We start from the raw sequence: 16,855 nt of genomic DNA on the forward strand, positions 1-16,855 counted from the left end.
ACAGAGATTTAGTCAGGGGTATTTTTGGTAAAAGTCATGAACAGGTAACAGGATGTGAATTTGTATTTATTGACCATGACCTGTCCATGACTTTTACCAAAAATACTCGTGACTAAATCTTAGCCTTAGCCATAGTCCAAAAAGCATGGACTCGGCAGAGCCATGCACTCTTCTTGTGATCATTACAAAACACCTGGTGCCTTATCCTGCAGTATTTCCAGTGCTGAGACAGGAGCTGCCATACAGAACACTGTGATATTCTTCTAGCAGCCCTGCTGCAAGCCATAATATGAAACAATTCCCGGTTGCTCCTGGCAGTTGCACAGCAGCTGAACATGGTGGAGCGCTATTTCTGGTCCCAGGAAATAAGCACCGACTGGTGGGATTGCATCATTATGTAGCTATGGGATAACAAGCAGTGACTGCAAAACTTTCGAATGTGGAAGGCCACTTTCTAGGAACTTTGTGCAGAGCTTTCCCCGGCCCTGAAGCACAGCCACACTAAAATGAAAGCTGCTCTGACAGTGGAGAAGCAAGTGGCAAACAGTGCCAGACTGCTACCAGTCAGTAGGGAAATCAATTCCAAGTTGGGAAATCCACCATGGGAGCTGTTGGGATCCAAGTCTGCAGGGTCCTTAGTTAACTTCTGCTAAGAAGGATTGTGACTCGGAAACGTGCAGAACATAGTGGATGATTTTGCCATGATGGGGTTCCCCAGCTGCAGTGGGGCAATAGATGGCACGCATATTCCTATCTTGGCACCAGACCACCTAGCCAAAAAATACATAAACCATAAGGGCTACTTTTCAATGGTATTGCAGGCGCTGGTGGATCACAGGAAGCGTTTCACCAACATCAACATGGGATGATCAAGAAATGCACATGATGCAAGCATCTTTAGGAACGCAGGTCTGTTCAGAAAGCTGCAATCAGGAACTTTCTTTCCAGATGGCAAAATAACCACTAACTAACTATGCTGAAATGCCAACAGAGATCCTGAGAAATCCAGCCTCATGAAGCCATACCCGGCCACCTGGACAGCAGTAAGGAGCAGTTCAACAATAGGCTGCGCAAGTGCAGAATGATGGTGGAACGTGCCTTTGAGTGTTTAATTGGTCATTGGCGCAGTTTGCTTACTAAGTTAGACCTCAGTGAAAGCAATATCCCGATTGGTATCGTTGCCTGCTGTGTGCTCCACAATATATGTGAGGCAAAGGGAGAGAAGTTTCCGCAGGGGTGGAGCAGATAGGCTGACAGCTAATTTTGAGCAGCCAGATACCAGGGCAATAAGAAGAGCCCAGCTAGGAGCTGTGTCTCCAGAAGGCTTTGAAAGCCCGTTTCAGTAATGAGCCACAGTAATGTGTGCCGCTTATCTGTGTTGTGCCTTCCCACACCATGCCTTCCGTTGCATCAGTTTCCCTGTACCCCACTTCCTCCCAGCCCCCATGACTGAAATAAATAGAGCATTTCATTCTCAAAATGTTGAGTTTTATTGCACAAAGAAACTGAAAGAACAGGAAAATAATTTAACCTTGGAAAAATGGTGGGATAAAATTGAGAGGGAAGAAAAAGTCAGTTTGTCTGTAAAAGCCCAGCAGTCTTGCCCATCAAAGGTCTTCGAATGGCTGCCTTTTGTTCTCAGTTCCCTCTCCTGGTGTTGAGTGGAAAGGATACCACACCTCCCACCCACCCCCGCCTCCTGGAATGTTTTTGGAGGGGGGATTTTGAACAGGGCGATGCTTGCAGGCAGTTCTGCAGGGAACGCAGAGGGAGTCTAACCTCAAGCTGCTTTTCTTGAAGCTCAATCAGATGCCTCAGCATGTCTGATTGGTCCTTCATAATCCACAGCAATGCATCCTGCATGGCATGCTCATGCTATTGGGATGCGCTCCATGTCCAGTTTTTCAGACAATGAATCCTCCAGGCTCTTAGCTCGTCTCAGCTGTCGCAGAGGCGTTCATTATCTCGCTGAACATTCATTGTGTGTTCTCTTTTTCCACCTTCTAATCTGCAAAAGCCTCTCTCCCGGTGTGAAGGATGTGCTGAAGGCCAAGCTTCTCACTGTAAGGCATGCAAAGCACAAGGCAACTGTTGTCAGTGCATACCTTGAGTCTAGTGCAATGTTGCCATTTAAAAAACACTCCCCTTATTTTTACACTCAGATGCAACCCCAAACATAATGAGACTCCCTAGGTATTCAACAAACCGGTATGCTATTTAGCCGTGGTGAGTATGGGCTAGCGGCATGAGTGACAGACCTAGTGCTACAACTTGTGGGAAACCCATATCAGGAGCCCAGATGGGCAGGTGGACAGCATGGACATTGCTAGCAACATGGACATAGCTTTAAGACCAGGAACCAGCATTAAGCCTCCCAAACTGCAGTCTTTGTCCGAGTTGGCTCCGGGGGTGGGAAGGGTTGGGTCATTTGCGGCCATGAGAGAACACAGGAAGCCGCCCCCCCCCCCCCCCACACACACACCTTCCCTTAACCCTTCTGGTAATAGTCACCTTGGACTTGCAGAATCTGAGGTCAACGCCAGTCCCTGCCAACCAAATCAGCGGCATGCTAGGGAAAGCATTGTTAAGGGATCCGGAAGTCACCATGGGTGGTGGGTCACAGGCTCTATTGTTTGCAGTAAAAGCACTTGTAATGAAAACTTCCACCGTCTCCCTTAGGTGACCCTGTGTGATATCAGTCTCCTGAGGGTAAGAGAGGCAGCAAGGCTGCAAGCATCTGGGTACAGACCTGGTCCTTATGCTGCTATGCTGTGTAACACAATGATGCCAGCAGAGTTAATATTGGAGTGGTGTGCGAAAGCATCCTCCTCTGGTGGAAAAAATAAAGCAGCCCTCCCCAGAAGCCTGCTGCAAAAGATTGTAGAGTACCACCATGAAAGTTTCCTGGAGATCTCCATTGAGGATTCCCAGGCTATCACTATGCACGTAAACAGTCTTTTCTGGGGGGCACCCTCTGCATTGCTGAAGGCAGCCATGGGAAGCAGATACCCACTGCATCTCACTTTTTCTTCAGATTAAACATAAAATATAAGTGCATGTAACTCCTACAGTTTGATTGGAAATGTATACTCACCAGAGGTGCCTTCCCTGGCATCAGGCTTGGCCACCAAGCTGTCCTGCAACAGGCGGGGCTCGGGTGTAAAAATAGCTCCTGACTCTCGGGGAGAATGTATCCACCTCTCGTCTGTCTCCCATTCTCCTCCTCCTGCTCTTCCTCATCCAGAATGTCTTCCTCGTCGTTGCCTGAGGTGGCCCGGGACTCAGACTCTTAGGAGGTATCCACGCTGCATTGGGGGGCACTGCCGAGAATCACATGCAGCTCACTGTAGAAGCTGCATTTCTGGGGTGCAGAACCAGAACAACTGTTCACCTCCCTTGTCTTCTTGTATGCCTGCCGAAGTTCTTTGATTTTCATGGAGCACTGCTGCATGTCCTTGCTGTAGACCTTCTCCCTCATGTCCCATGCAATCTTTTCATACATCGCTATGTTTCTTTGGCTGGATTGGAGCTGTGCCTGCCCCGACTCTTCTCCCCACAGGCGAATAAGATTCACTACCTCCAGTGTACTCCAGGTGTGTTTGGAGCATAGAGTTGCCATGATCAGCTGGGCTGGCAAGCTCTTCACGCTGATCAAACAGGAAATGGGAACTCAAAAGTTCCTGGGGGTTTAACGGGAGGGGCTGTTTCCTGTGTACCTGGCTGCTATGCAGCAGAGTTGAAAACGATCTCCAGAGTGGTCATAGCAGAGCATTGTGGGACCCTTCAATTCAATCGACATACACAAGGCTGCATTTACACTGCCTCTCTGTCGACCCATCAACACTGAATCAGGTGCTACGCCTCTCGTGGAGGTGAAGTAATTAAGTCAACATTACAGGTGAGTTAGGTTGGCGGAAGGGACCTGGTAGTGTAGACACATACAGTACATTATTAGGTGGAGGTAAGGCAGCTTCTGTCAACCCAAGTTCGTAGTGAAGACCTGGTCTGCCAGTGTGAAATTTGGTTCTCCTTTTCAGTATGACAAAAATTTCTCCTTGGTGGCTTCCTTTTTCAGTTCCTTCACAAAGGAAAGTATACAGAGCTTGCCTCAGTAGAAGTTTCGAGGAGTTGCAACACCATAATATTCTTGACTGAAATCTTCAGCTATGATCAGCCATCTGATATTCTGATGATGTCTTTGGCAGTAGCTGTTTGGTTTTTAAGTTGGTTAAACCTTTCCTTGCTCTGTATAAAGTAAACCTTTTTCCTTCACATATCAGCCTTTAGCCTCCTAGCCTACACAATCTGTATCAGTTACTTTCTTCCTCCTTTGCTTTGTGTTTCCCTGTTTCTTTCCAGAATGTCTGTCTTCCTCAGAGCCCTATTCTGTCTAACAAAGAATTTTAACCTAATCAGACCAATTACTGAGCAATGCAAACACCCCTGGCAAACAGGCCTCTCATGACATGCAACTGTGTCTGACTAAAGGTTCCAAATAACTGCTTCAGCTGTGTGTACTGTAGTGACAGCTTACCTTGGAAAAGGGACCCTCCTTAAAAGAAATATTTCTGTAGTCGGGGTTAAAGTTTTACCCTTCTAATGTGCTTTCTGAGGATGGGAAGCATAGGCTGATGATTGCTTTAATCCTGGAACCTGCTCCTGCAAACACTTACACATGCGTATAAGTGTTTGCGGGACCAAGATGCAAGAACACACTGGCTTGTTCTCCCCAGTCCCCCAGAAAGCACATTACAAGGAAAACCTTGTAACCACAAACTACAGAAATTCTTTTTCTAAGGAGGGTCCCTTTCCCTAGATAAAAAGCCATCACTACAGTACACTTAGGGTATGGCTACACTTGAAATTTCAAAGCGCTGCCGCGGCAGCGCTCGCAGCACTTTGAAGTGTGAGTGTGGTTGCAGTGCCAGTGCTGGGAGAGAGCTCTCCCAGCGCTGCACGTAACCCACATCCTCTACGGGTGTAGCGTGCAGCGCTGGGAGCCGCGCTCCCAGCGTTCCCGCACTGATTACACTGAGGCTTTACAGCGCTGTATCTTGCAGCGCTCAGGGGGGTGTTTTTTCACACCCCTGAGTGCGAAAGTTGCAGCGCTGTAAAGTGCCAGTGTAGCCAAGGCCTCAAAGAAGCAGCAGTTATTGTTAGGGGGCTTATTCCTTCACCCTCTTACTTCCCTGGTCCTTCTCGCATGAACAGAGAGCAACAATACCCGAAGTCCGAAGGCGCAAACAATTTGATGTTTATTGGGGTGAACTTCCAGCAAGCACAATTCCAGTTTCCTTGCTTAGTGTCCCCCTTCCCAGCTCTGACACCACAGAGCCTTGCCTGTGTCCCTGTTCCCATTTCCCCCTTTAGCAAAACATGATCCCAATTCCCCCATCCGCAGTCCCTGTTCCCATCCCCCCCCACTTCCTGATTGACTTCAGATTATATAGCAAAACCTGAGTTTTGCTTAGCTATTCCTTAACAATCATTTTACTGATATTTAACTAACCAATCCTAACGTATTGTAACATGGTTATTTAACCAATTATATTCCACCACCTTCATTGGTTTACACCCAACAAAATTAATTATACAGCAGACAGAAACAATTACAGAACCAGACAGAGCCCATGCAAATAAACATACAAAACAATACAGAAGTGAGAATTTCACAACTACATCTATACAGACATAAGGGTTTTCCAGCTGTGTCTATTAATAAGTGAATTCTTGCCAGACAGGATGCTATTAAACTAAGTTTCCTTTTACATCTTCTAGGCTCTTCCCTTTCTCGGGAGGTGATAGGAATATCAGGGCAGGATTGTATTCCTAATAGCCCAATAGCACCTTATTTCAATGTGACTAGTTTGGAATGTGAGGATGTGACCATACACTTCCCAGCTTATGGCTGCCTAACTACATCTCAGCTGAAGGCCTTAGCCTGTCACAGTAAAAGAAGGCCATTACAGAGACAATGATTTTTGATTCTTTCTTTTATACCTCTATAACTAGCTAAGTGATAAGAATACACCTAAATTCTTATAAAGTATAGGCCTTTGCAGACAGGCTTGAATATCTATATCCTAACAGTTATTGGGAAGTGTAAGAGCGCTAACCACACCTAACGAAAGGGCTGTTTAGGATGCAGGCTAGCCTAGCTTCCATCCCTCTTCCCAAATCTCTTGGGGGCCCTGGAGTGGGCGGAAGCATCACCAATGGTGTGGTGATCAGCTTCCTGGAAAAGCACCAGATCCCATTAGACGCCTGGGTAGGCTTCCAAAAACTTGAACAAACCAGTCCTTTATCCTGCTGAAACTAATTCCATCATTTGTTTATTCATGAGGCTCTGAAGCGCTCCCTGCTGCCAGCGCAGCTAGGTACGCATGCTACACATTAATGTTCATATTCTCACTCTACCCCTTTTCTAAAAAATTTCGGCTCCACTGCAGCTGTTTTCTTTTCTTTTTTAAATTAAAATAAGCTGCTTCATCCACTCCTTTCATCGTTATACACAAGGAGAGACCATTCTGGTTAAGGGATGACAAACTAGGGCACTGACTGAAGGTTACAAAGTGAGCAGCTGCAGTGAGAAGAATATAAAAGACAAAGTACTATATGACTTTTCTTGTAAATTGTAAATTACATTTTTACCCTGTGAGATGTTACTGGCTTCAGTGGATTTTATTACCCATGCTCCTACACTGCTGCAGTGACTGTCTGCAACTAGCCAGTATCTTCAGCTCAGCCTAGACACCACTCTACAAAGGAGAGCCTCTCATGCTGATTAGGCATCTGAACAGGCAGGAGGCACAGAACAGCATGACATGATCAATTTGTCAGATTTCATGTAAGTAGCTGGCTGAGGCAAGGCTCATCTCCACAGATTTAGCATCTACTGAGTTATCCTATCAGCATCACATCCCTGCCTGGCGGGCTAAAAAAAGAAGCCAAGGCACACGATTAACACTGATCATTGATCAAGCAGCCGCACATTCTGAATTCAAATGTCTAACTCCATCCCAGCCCGGATCCAGCCTGGACCTGCTGTGGCACCTCTCCCCCCAGCCCAAATGCAGCCCGTCGGACCTGTCAGGGCCGGGGCGCTGATCCTGAGCTGGAGGTGCCGCAGTGGGGAGAGGCACTCTGACCCTCCCACCCACCCCGAAATTTTGCTCTGTGTCACATATCACCTCCATATTGGTGCACGTAACAAAATTCATTCCGCACATGGGTGGGAAAAATTAGAGGGAACACTGCTGACAAACTTATACATCCATCTTTAGTTACAGACATCCGATTGCTTCTATAGTTCAGCAATGAAACTAAAATTCTGAATCTTTGTGCATATCCACATCAACAGACTACAATTTCCAGTTATCTTAGATAATATTAATTAAAATCCATACTCCCCATTTCAAGGTTCTAGTAACAGTGCCTGCTGTATAATTAGTCAATTTACTTCCATTGTATTGGTGCAGAAAATGTCTGCTGTATAATTAGTCAATTTACTTCCATTGTATTGGTGCAGAAAATGTCATCAGTTTCCTGCTTCTGTCATTAGCCCTTGTGTAAAATGCAGGCCTGGACAGAACTTTCTTCATAGTAAGAAATAATACTCATAATAATTACTACTTTAGTTTCACGAGCAGTTAGGACCCAGTTTCACTGCCGGGGACAGACCATTCCTGCCTTCTGCCACAATCATACCAAGCCAACAGGCCCTGAGGCCCTGGTTTCTAGTGCAAGGCTAATGTATAAATTAGTGCGGGTGAGGAACCAGAAGCATAACAAGACCAGAGCTGTTTCCTTAAATGCAGGTGGGGGTGGAAACACTGCAGCCTTTGTACATAGAGGCCATAATGTGAGCTTGCAACTGGGTATATAAATCACTGCGCCTAACCAGACAAGTTTCTGACATGCAGATCAGATGGATTCCCAGGAGCTAGGCAGTCTTGCCTTGCAGTGTTACAAAAGCCCTATAAAGTCAATAAGAATAACCTTTGGCCAGTCTAAGTAAGGGCTGCATGCACTGCTGAAGCAAGCTAGGGAAACTGTATCTCTAATGCCTGAAAGGTTAACTTAAATGTCAAAGAGCATCAGACCTAATGCTTTCCCCCAAGATGAATGCAAGAGCAGTGGCACCCCTCCCCAACAGGGATGTCAGTGGAAAAACCCTCAAACCTCAGTAACTCACCTATCCACAGGTAGGCAGCACCTCAATGCACCATCAGAGCCTGTCCTCTGCCAGACGGTGCCTGAAGGGCACAGCGATTCCAACCCTCAAGATAACTAGGGCCTTCATCTCCCAGCCACTGGTTGCCCCCTGCAGCCCCTCATCCGCCCAGTCGCGCCTGCAGATTGCTGTTTTCAGTCTTTCTAGGCCAGGCAGACGGGGGAGAGAGGGAGAGGAGGGGGACGTGCGATGGGGAAAAGGGGAATCAAGCACCCGCTGTCACCGTGACTAGGCTCTGGCTAAAAGTGGCACCGCCCGCTTTTGTTGGGTATGCAAGGCGCGGGGACCGCGGCACGGCAGCCCTCGCCCGCTTGGGGGGGCACAACTCAGGGGCATATTGCGCCCCACGATGCACAGTCCGAGGGAGGGCAGCAGGAAGGGGGGCTGTAAGGCAGGGAACCGCGGGCATCGCAGGGGAGTTGCACAAGCTGCAGGGGAGTTGTATGGGGAGTGCACAAGCTGAACCGCAGGGGAGTTGCACAAGCTGCAGGGGAGTTGCACGGGGAGTGCACAAGCTGCACCGCACGGGAGTTGCACGGGGAGTTGCACAAGCTGCACCGCAGGGGAGTTGCACGGGGAGTTGCACAAGCTGCACCGCAGGGGAGTTGCACGGGGAGTTGCACAAGCTGCACCGCAGGGGAGTTGCACGGGGAGTTGCACAAGCTACAGGGGAGTTGCACGGAGAGCGCACAAGCTGCACCGCACAGGAGTTGCACAAGCTGCAGGGGAGTTGCACGGGGAGCGCACAAGCTGCACCGCAGGGGCGTTGCACGGGGAGCTGCCCCGGGCGTGCCTTGGCGCAGCGGGCACGTCGGGCGCGGTCCGGGCCCCCTACCCCGTTGGCGGCGGCGATCCGGATGATCAGCTGGATGGCCTCGGTCATGTAGAACCGGCCGTCACCGCCCACCACCAGCGCGGCCTCCTGCCGCTCGGCCGCGGGCACCGTGGCCAGGACGCTCTGGATGAAGTTCTCGGCGTAGTGCGCGTTGTCCTGGAACACCCGGACCCGCTTGCGCAGCCCGCTGGTGCCCGGCTTCTGGTCGGCGTAGGCCTGGGTCCGGACAGTCACGATCTTCACCATGGTGCACACCAGCTGGGGCGGCCGAGCGCGTCCGGGCTGCAGGGCTGGCAGCAGCGGCGCTCCCCGCCTCCTCCGGGAGCAGCCGCTGGGCGCGGCTTGCCGCTGTCATCAGCCTCCCGCCCCCAGCTCTAGCCTCCGCCCGCTTAAAGACACAGGCAGGAGATGGGGGCTGCACTGCGGGAGGATAGGGGCAGTGCAGCAGGGACCCAGCAACCCGTAGCTTTGGCCACGGGTCTGCTCTGAGTGGGGAAGGGCGACCCTGGCACTGGTGGAGCCACAGGGAGATTGGCTCCTGTAAGGGGCGGGATAGCTCAGTGGTTTGAGCACTGGCCTGCTAAAGCTAGCATTGTGAGCTCAATCCTTGAGGGGGCTATCTAGGGATCTGGGACAAAAATATGCCTGGGGTTTGGCCTTGCTTTGAGCAGAGGGTTGGACTAGATTAGGGGTTCTCAAAGTGGGGATCAAGGTTTGTAAGGTTAATAGATTGGGGGGGGGGGTCACAAGCTGTCAACCTCCAGCATTTATAATGGTATTAAAAAGTGTGTTTAATTTATTAGGGGGATGGCACTGAGTGGCTTGCTGTGTGAAAGGGGTCACCAATAAAAAAGTTTGAGACCCACTGAACTAGATGACCTCCTGAGGTCTCTTCCAACCATAATATTCTACCAGGCCACTATAAGCTTTCCCCTGGGTGATCTTTGGCAGTAATCATCTACAGTCAGTGCAGTATTGCATAACTGATATGCAACCTCTTTTGCTGACCTGGATTATGCAGGAGACTGCCCTCTTTGGTCAGAACGCAATGCCCCCCCCTCCAAAGTGAGGTAACTTACATCGACTTAAAGCAATGTCTACACTGTGTTATGTTCAGGGGAGATGCTGTCATTGAGGTGGAGTAATTACCTCGATGGTCCACATAGTGCCTCTTCACCAGACGCACTTAATTGGCACCACCACATTGATGCAGCGGTGCTGATTTGGGGCTTGTCAGCTACGTCAATAGCGTAGCTGAAGTCGACGTACTTAGATCTACTGCGGTAAGTTGACAGCTGATGCTCTCCTGTGAACTCCACTTGTGCTCCTTGTTCTGGTGGAGTACCAGAGTCCAGGGGACAGCGCTCTGCTGTCAATCGACCCCCACTGGATCGATCGCTGCCCACCGATCCGGTGAGTAATGTAGACAAGCCCTTATTAGTGCAGTAGTGAAGATGAGCCCTCAGAGATGCACTAGAGCAATGGTTCTCAGGAGTATTCAGAGGTCTTCTGGGGGTACAGCAACTCATTCTAATATTTGCCTAGTTTTACAACTGGCGACATAAAAAGCACTAGCAAAGTCAGTACAAACTAAAATTTCATAGAATGACTTGTTTATTCTCACTGAGATGTAAGTACAATATTTATGTTCCTATAGATTTATTTTATAATTATGTGATAAAAATGAAAAACTAAGCAATTTGTAATATAAATAAAATAAATGTAATAATAATAAATAATAATAAAATAAATGTAAAATCAGTAATAGTGTGCTGTGACACTTTTGTATTTTGACGTTTGATTTTGTAAGCGAGTAGTTTTTAAATGAGGTGAAATTTGGGGTATGCAAGACAAATCAAACTCCTCAAAGGGGTACAGTAGTCTGGAAAGGTTGAGAGCCCACTGCACTAGAGAGCTTCCAGCAAGAGGCAGCTGCTTGTGGGCTAAGAGTTTATTGGGCGAAAACAAGAATCCAGCGGGTCGGCCCAAAGTTGTGATATCAGACATCTATGCTTGTGGACAAACCATGGATGTAGTATATGATTTAATTAATTTATTTAGGCTGTAAACTGTCAGCAAACAGACGCAGCCAGCCAGACATCCTAAGGAGTATTGGGTTAGCAGCCTCAGCAACGAAGGACCTGCATAGGGCCTGGAACCAAACAAGGGTGAAATGATATCTAAAAGTATGGATTCATCAAACCTGCCTATTTCTGGTCCTCTCATATGGATGCAAAACATGAACGTTGCTTAAACAAGACATCAGGAGGGCAAGAGGCATTTCATATGCGTTGCCAGCAGTGACTGGTGGGTATAAGATGGCTTGACTTGATCAGTAATAAGGATATAGTTTTAAGAATGGCCTCGAGCGGACTGAAGTCATCGTTGGCTACCGTTGGCTAGTCCTTTTAGGTTATGTTGCCTGCCTCAGAGATGAAGACCTTGTATATCAAGCTCTGAAGACTGGACTTGAGGTCAGGAGGGGATGCTGCCCAGCCATGGACTGGCACAGTCACACAGTCACCACACCTGTGATTAACCTGCCTGTACCAATCAGTAATAATGCTGTGGAGTTCTTCAAATAAAGGCATCCAGTGTGGTCATGGATACATGGATACTGTCGACCTCTGCTCTCTGAATGTATTGTTGTTCAGTGCAAAACATATGTTTAGACCATAATCACATGCTTTGCCCCTGATTCTCTGAGATCCTGGATAAATCGCTTACCCTCCTCTCTTTCCTATCTGTATAATGGGCATAATGCCTACCTCCAGAGTGGTGTGAAAGTGAGCATTAATTCAGTCAAGGCTGTGAAGCAATTAAAAGATGTGAAGCCTTACATAAGGACAACATATTATTATATATTAGATTGGAGACTCTTTAGGGCACACACCATGTATTTCTGTGTCTGAGTACAGTAAATAGCACCAGGTCCCTGAAGCCCGCATCTTTCTGCTTCTATTAATAAGTAAAAAGGTTAGTGTGTGTGTGTGTGTGTGTGTGTGTGTGTGTGTGTGTAGGTGCACCACTGCCCTCTGTTGCTGAAATCAGAACTGCACAACTGTAACATAAGCCCTATGCTGCTAACATCTAGCGTTGGTTCCCAAACGGGGGTCGGAGGGTATGAAGAAATTCAAAGAGGGGCGCAAGGCTGTGAAACTTTCATAAACAAAATGAAACAAAGGAATTGACTGGATGTCGAAAACTATTTGTGTTGCACACTTTTATCTTTCAAACCTAGGATTTCCCAACTTGTGAAGAAAATTCAGCATCATCCTTCACATTAAATTTGTTTTGTTTATGTATTTCTTATTTTAAGTTACATTTTTATTAAATTTTTGTGCCAAGAAAAACTATTTGTGCTTATTTTTAATTTTAAATAAAAATATATATACCAAGTTTTTGTGTTTATTTTTAATTTTAAATTAAGAACTTAATTTGTTAAAAGGGGGGGTTGGATGATGGTAAAGGAGAGGTGGGGGGCGTGAGGGTGTCTCGAAAATTAAAAAGAGGGCATGATGCCAAAAAGTTTGGGAACCAGTGATCTAGAGCCAACTCTCTTTTAGCTCTTGGGAAACAGAGCTGAGCATTTGCAGTACAAGGTTCTGATATATAGCTCATGAAGTTCTGAATAGCCATGGTGACCTGAGCACTTAGCTGAAAATTCAAGGTCTTACAGGTAGCTCCACTTAAGGGGAGAAATTGGTGATAGGTGTTCTTTGGTGCAATCCTATTTCCTTACAAAGAATGTACACAGTCCTGCTTCTCTGAATACAGCACAGCAGGAATCAAACAACAGGAGATAGTTTACAGCCCTCTGCCCACATCATGCAAATTCCTGGGTGGCCTGTGGTTTGGTTTGGGGCCCCATTGTGTAAGCCGCCTGGTTCTATAAAGGACATTAAGGGCGTCTTATAACTATTTTAAATTATGGCGGTGGTTACAACCCCCAGCTTCAGTGAGATTTAATCCAACCCATAAACAATGACAATCATGAAGCTCCTAGATGGCAAGGTGTATATTACATTACCCTTCTGTGGGACCTTTTAGCAATGCTTTTATCAATACTCGTTTTTAAAGCACTATAGCACCCAAATGGAACAGCATTCATTCAAATTAAAGTTGAAGGGTTTGTTTTTTTTAAATGTAGATTTGGAAGAGGGAGCAGCACTGCCAGAGCCTGCATTAAAAGGTAAAGTATTTATTTTAACTACTTTGATTAATTTCTTCCTATTCTTACAGCTTGTTGCCAAAGTCAATGGCAATTGTTAACCTAAAGCTGGGCAACAGGGGGTCTGTTTTTCTTTCTTTTAAATGGATACCAACAATCAGTGTTATTGCAACATACACCTTCCTTTTAAGCTTAGGTATGCATACTGTACCAGTTGTGTTACAGAATTTTTGCACAACATGCATTTGAGTAACTATTTATTTTCTGCAAATACACTATAAGCTTGCAGTTGTCTTTGATGTATGTAGCCAGTGTGTGAAACCCTTACCCCTTTGAAGTCAATGGAAGTTTTATCATTGTTTTCTGAAGAGCCAAGATTTCACCCAATATGTCTGAAGACCAGACCAGGGGGATTGCAAGCCAGGACTCCTAAATTCAGTTCCTGGTTCTTCAGCTGATTCACTATATGACCTTGGGAAAGTGACTGAACATCTCTGTACCTTGGTTGTCCAGGTAATACAGCTAAAATAATACCTACTTCAGGAGAAAATTTAATTGTTTGCAAAGTATTTTGAAATTCTCAGATGCAAGGCACTATAGATGGGCCATGTTTTATTATTATTGTTTATGAGGGAAAATGAACACAGTGGAAGCTCAATCTACAGCTGTTTATAGCACTACGCTTACCCTTCTGAATGGTGAAGAAGCACTTAGAATGTCCTTCTGTCTCATGAGCAGGAAGGCACTAATTTTCATTCTGAAATCAAGGAAATAATTTAATTCATCCAGTCCCACCAGAGGTGGCTGCAGAGGTTTGCAGGATTTGGGCCTCGGTGGTTAAATATCAGGCTCTGGCAAAGGAGCCAGTCTCCGAGAGAGAAAGATTGGGGGCTGGGGTAACAAGAGGTGGGTGAAGGGAGACAATGAAGCCACAAGAGCTAAGGAAGATACATATTGCTCTTTGTTTCCTATGAGTGCTTTGAGATGATAGCTCTTGGGTAAAGTCCTGACCCTACTGAAGTCAGTGGGCGTTTGCCATTGACTTAATTGGAAACAGCATTTTACCCAGTCACACCCCTGGTTAAGCTTCTCCAGCTAGACAATCACCAGGCTGTTGTGTTTGGGTCCTTTTAAGCATCTCTTGGTCTGAATAGGTCCTTACATTCTCTTTCTTTGGCCTCTCTGACCCACTTCCTGGGCACAGACTCTCAGTCATCCCTTCACTGAAGTGGGACATTGCAGTCCAGCTGCTGTAGGCCCCCTGATCCATGCTGATCACCCTGCACCCTCAAACTCCAGTCACTTAAGCACATCCTTGTGGGTACTGGTTTGCAGTTTATCTCTCCAGGGACATATAATGACTGAAACACATAATACACAATCTTTGCAAAAGCGTTTTTAAAACATTTACTCTTCACTGTACACAGCACAAGAGATACACAGATCTGGATGAAACAGTGCAACACCTACTTGCCCTTCCCTGCTTCAGTTTCCTTGTCACCCTTGTGTGCTCTCTGGGCGTAAGTCAGAGTCCTCCAGGGTGTCCAGGATCCTCCATTTTCTCCTGCACCTCCCCAGGGACTGCGCCTTGATGGGGTGGGAAGGCTCACATGCTGTACTGACCCTGAGAGCTATGCCTGCTGGAGTATTACTCCTGATAGGGTCACCCGAGCCAGAGGGGTTGAAGGGTAGGAGCCAGACTCAAGGCAATCCCACTTGTCCTTCCCCTAGGGAGCTGTGAGTCAGGTTGACAACCTGTCCATGCAAAAATGCTTTCCACTACAGAAACAACGCAGGGACAAGCCACGTTGGTCACAGATTTCCAAATACAATCATCAACCATGGAGAACCACAATCTGCTGGACATAGGACAAGATAGTACCGGCCAACCAGCAAAACTTAAAATATCTCAACTTAAAATGTTACAGTGCACAGCTGCAGCACTGCAGCGATGCTGCTGTAGCACTTGGACGCTCACTACAGTGACGGGAGGGGTTCTCCCATTGCTGTAGTTAATCCACCTCTCTGAGAGGTGGTAGCTCAGTCGACGGAAGAATTCTTCCATTGACTTAGCACTGTCCATATCAGTTAGTAGCCTCTGAAGATGTCAGTGCCTGGATGCGATACCTGGTGCCTCCATTTATCATGGAGATTTTATAGGTCCCCGTCTATAGCTAAGGTAGCAGTCTACTAGTGTTGTCCAAGCCCATTTCAGCTTCTTTGTAACTTTGGTTTGGAAAACTAGTGTGGCCAGAAAAATGGCAGATTTACTCTCCAAAGACAAAGGATGGTTTCTGTAAAATTGGGAGAAAATTTGTCCATACGTTTTTGAAGAGCAGTCTTGAAATGAGTATACAAGGAGTATCAGATTCCTGCTACAACCAGCTGGACTTTGATTTTATAAACATGGGGACAGCAGTGACAGGAATAATGCATTTTATACCATTTTATCTAGCAAGATCTTGTTATTGTTTCCCAGCCAATCTACCAGCTTTTTCTTAGTGGCATGAAACTTCCAGCAAATGTTTGCGTACTATTAAGACCCTGGGGCAGCCTTTCGAAAGGTGTGTCCTATTGCCATCCTTTCACAGTGCCCTTAGAGAAGGGTTCTAAATGTTGGCTGGTTTAGCTTGTCAGGCCCAAGAGATTAAATATTTACAATGCATGTTGCTACAACTTACACTTTTTCCAAATGATATTGAAAATGGACCTTTACTGTCTGGTTAAAGAAAATCAGATCACATGTAAGATCTGACTAGGGTGACCATATGTCCTGATTTTATAGGGACAGTCCTGATTTTGGGGGCTTTTTCTTATATAGGCACCTATCACCCCCCCCCCACACACCCCTTGTCCCGATTTTTTACAGTTGCTGTCTGGTCACCCTATATCTGTCTAAGCACTGGTACCTACAGTATGTAAATTGTGGCAGTCCTGTAACAGTGCTCTCATTTCAGAACTGACCTTTCCCTGCCTAATATACTGTTACAGCAGAATAAGTCAGAGTACAAGAGTTGCTGGTGGATAAATATAGCTTTTCAAGACTACTTGCTACTCAGTCAGACAAGGTCACATAAATTTAATACCTATTTAAACAGATGCCTTTTAAGAAGCCAGTCACTGGTGTCACAGTTCTTTATGTTGACACTTAGCATAACTATAAAAACTGCAATAGACAAAGTGTGTAATTTCTGTTTCAACTTGTTCCTGGGTGTTACATCCAGCTTCTTTATTCCAGCTCACCCTGAAGATAGTTGGTTAAAGTCAGCAGCTAAGAACCCAAAGCAAAGCCGTCATCTTTTTTACAGAGCTTATTTCCTTATGACCTTATGTGACAATCTGGGGGACCTGTCTCTGTTCAACTTGTGAATTCTGGATGATTTTGTGAACTCTATGGGTAATTCCAATCCTCTACACTGAGCAAATCAGACAAAGGCTGATAAGGGCCTACCAGGTATCATCACAATCCCTGTCTGGAAGAAGCTACAGAACAACAAAAGAAGTTGTTAATGACTGGCAGAAAAATGAGTGTGGTGAGGTGGAGTCTGGAATAATGCAGTCATCATCACAGGTGGTCTGCTGGGAACGGGATTTGGAGGAATGGACAATCCCCAGA

At 46.4% G+C, this 16,855-nt stretch overlaps 2 protein-coding genes across 2 annotated transcripts in view; both read right to left on the reverse strand.

Annotated features, from left to right (window-relative positions):
* The window catches only part of PGM1 (phosphoglucomutase 1), a 34,079-nt gene extending 24,688 nt beyond the window's left edge, over nucleotides 1-9,391 (reverse strand). The window contains exon 1 of the mRNA XM_050962023.1: nucleotides 9,069-9,391. Within this exon, the coding sequence (XP_050817980.1) occupies nucleotides 9,069-9,314 (246 nt within the window). The 5' untranslated portion in view covers nucleotides 9,315-9,391. The remainder of the gene's footprint in view (nucleotides 1-9,068) is intronic.
* LOC127055264 (uncharacterized) overlaps nucleotides 1-16,855 on the reverse strand; it is a 268,873-nt gene that overhangs the window by 251,310 nt on the left and 708 nt on the right. The gene's annotated exons all lie outside the window — the stretch shown is intronic.

The sequence above is a fragment of the Gopherus flavomarginatus genome, chromosome 7, assembly GCF_025201925.1.
Source record: "Gopherus flavomarginatus isolate rGopFla2 chromosome 7, rGopFla2.mat.asm, whole genome shotgun sequence".
Classification (NCBI taxonomy): domain Eukaryota; kingdom Metazoa; phylum Chordata; order Testudines; family Testudinidae; genus Gopherus; species Gopherus flavomarginatus.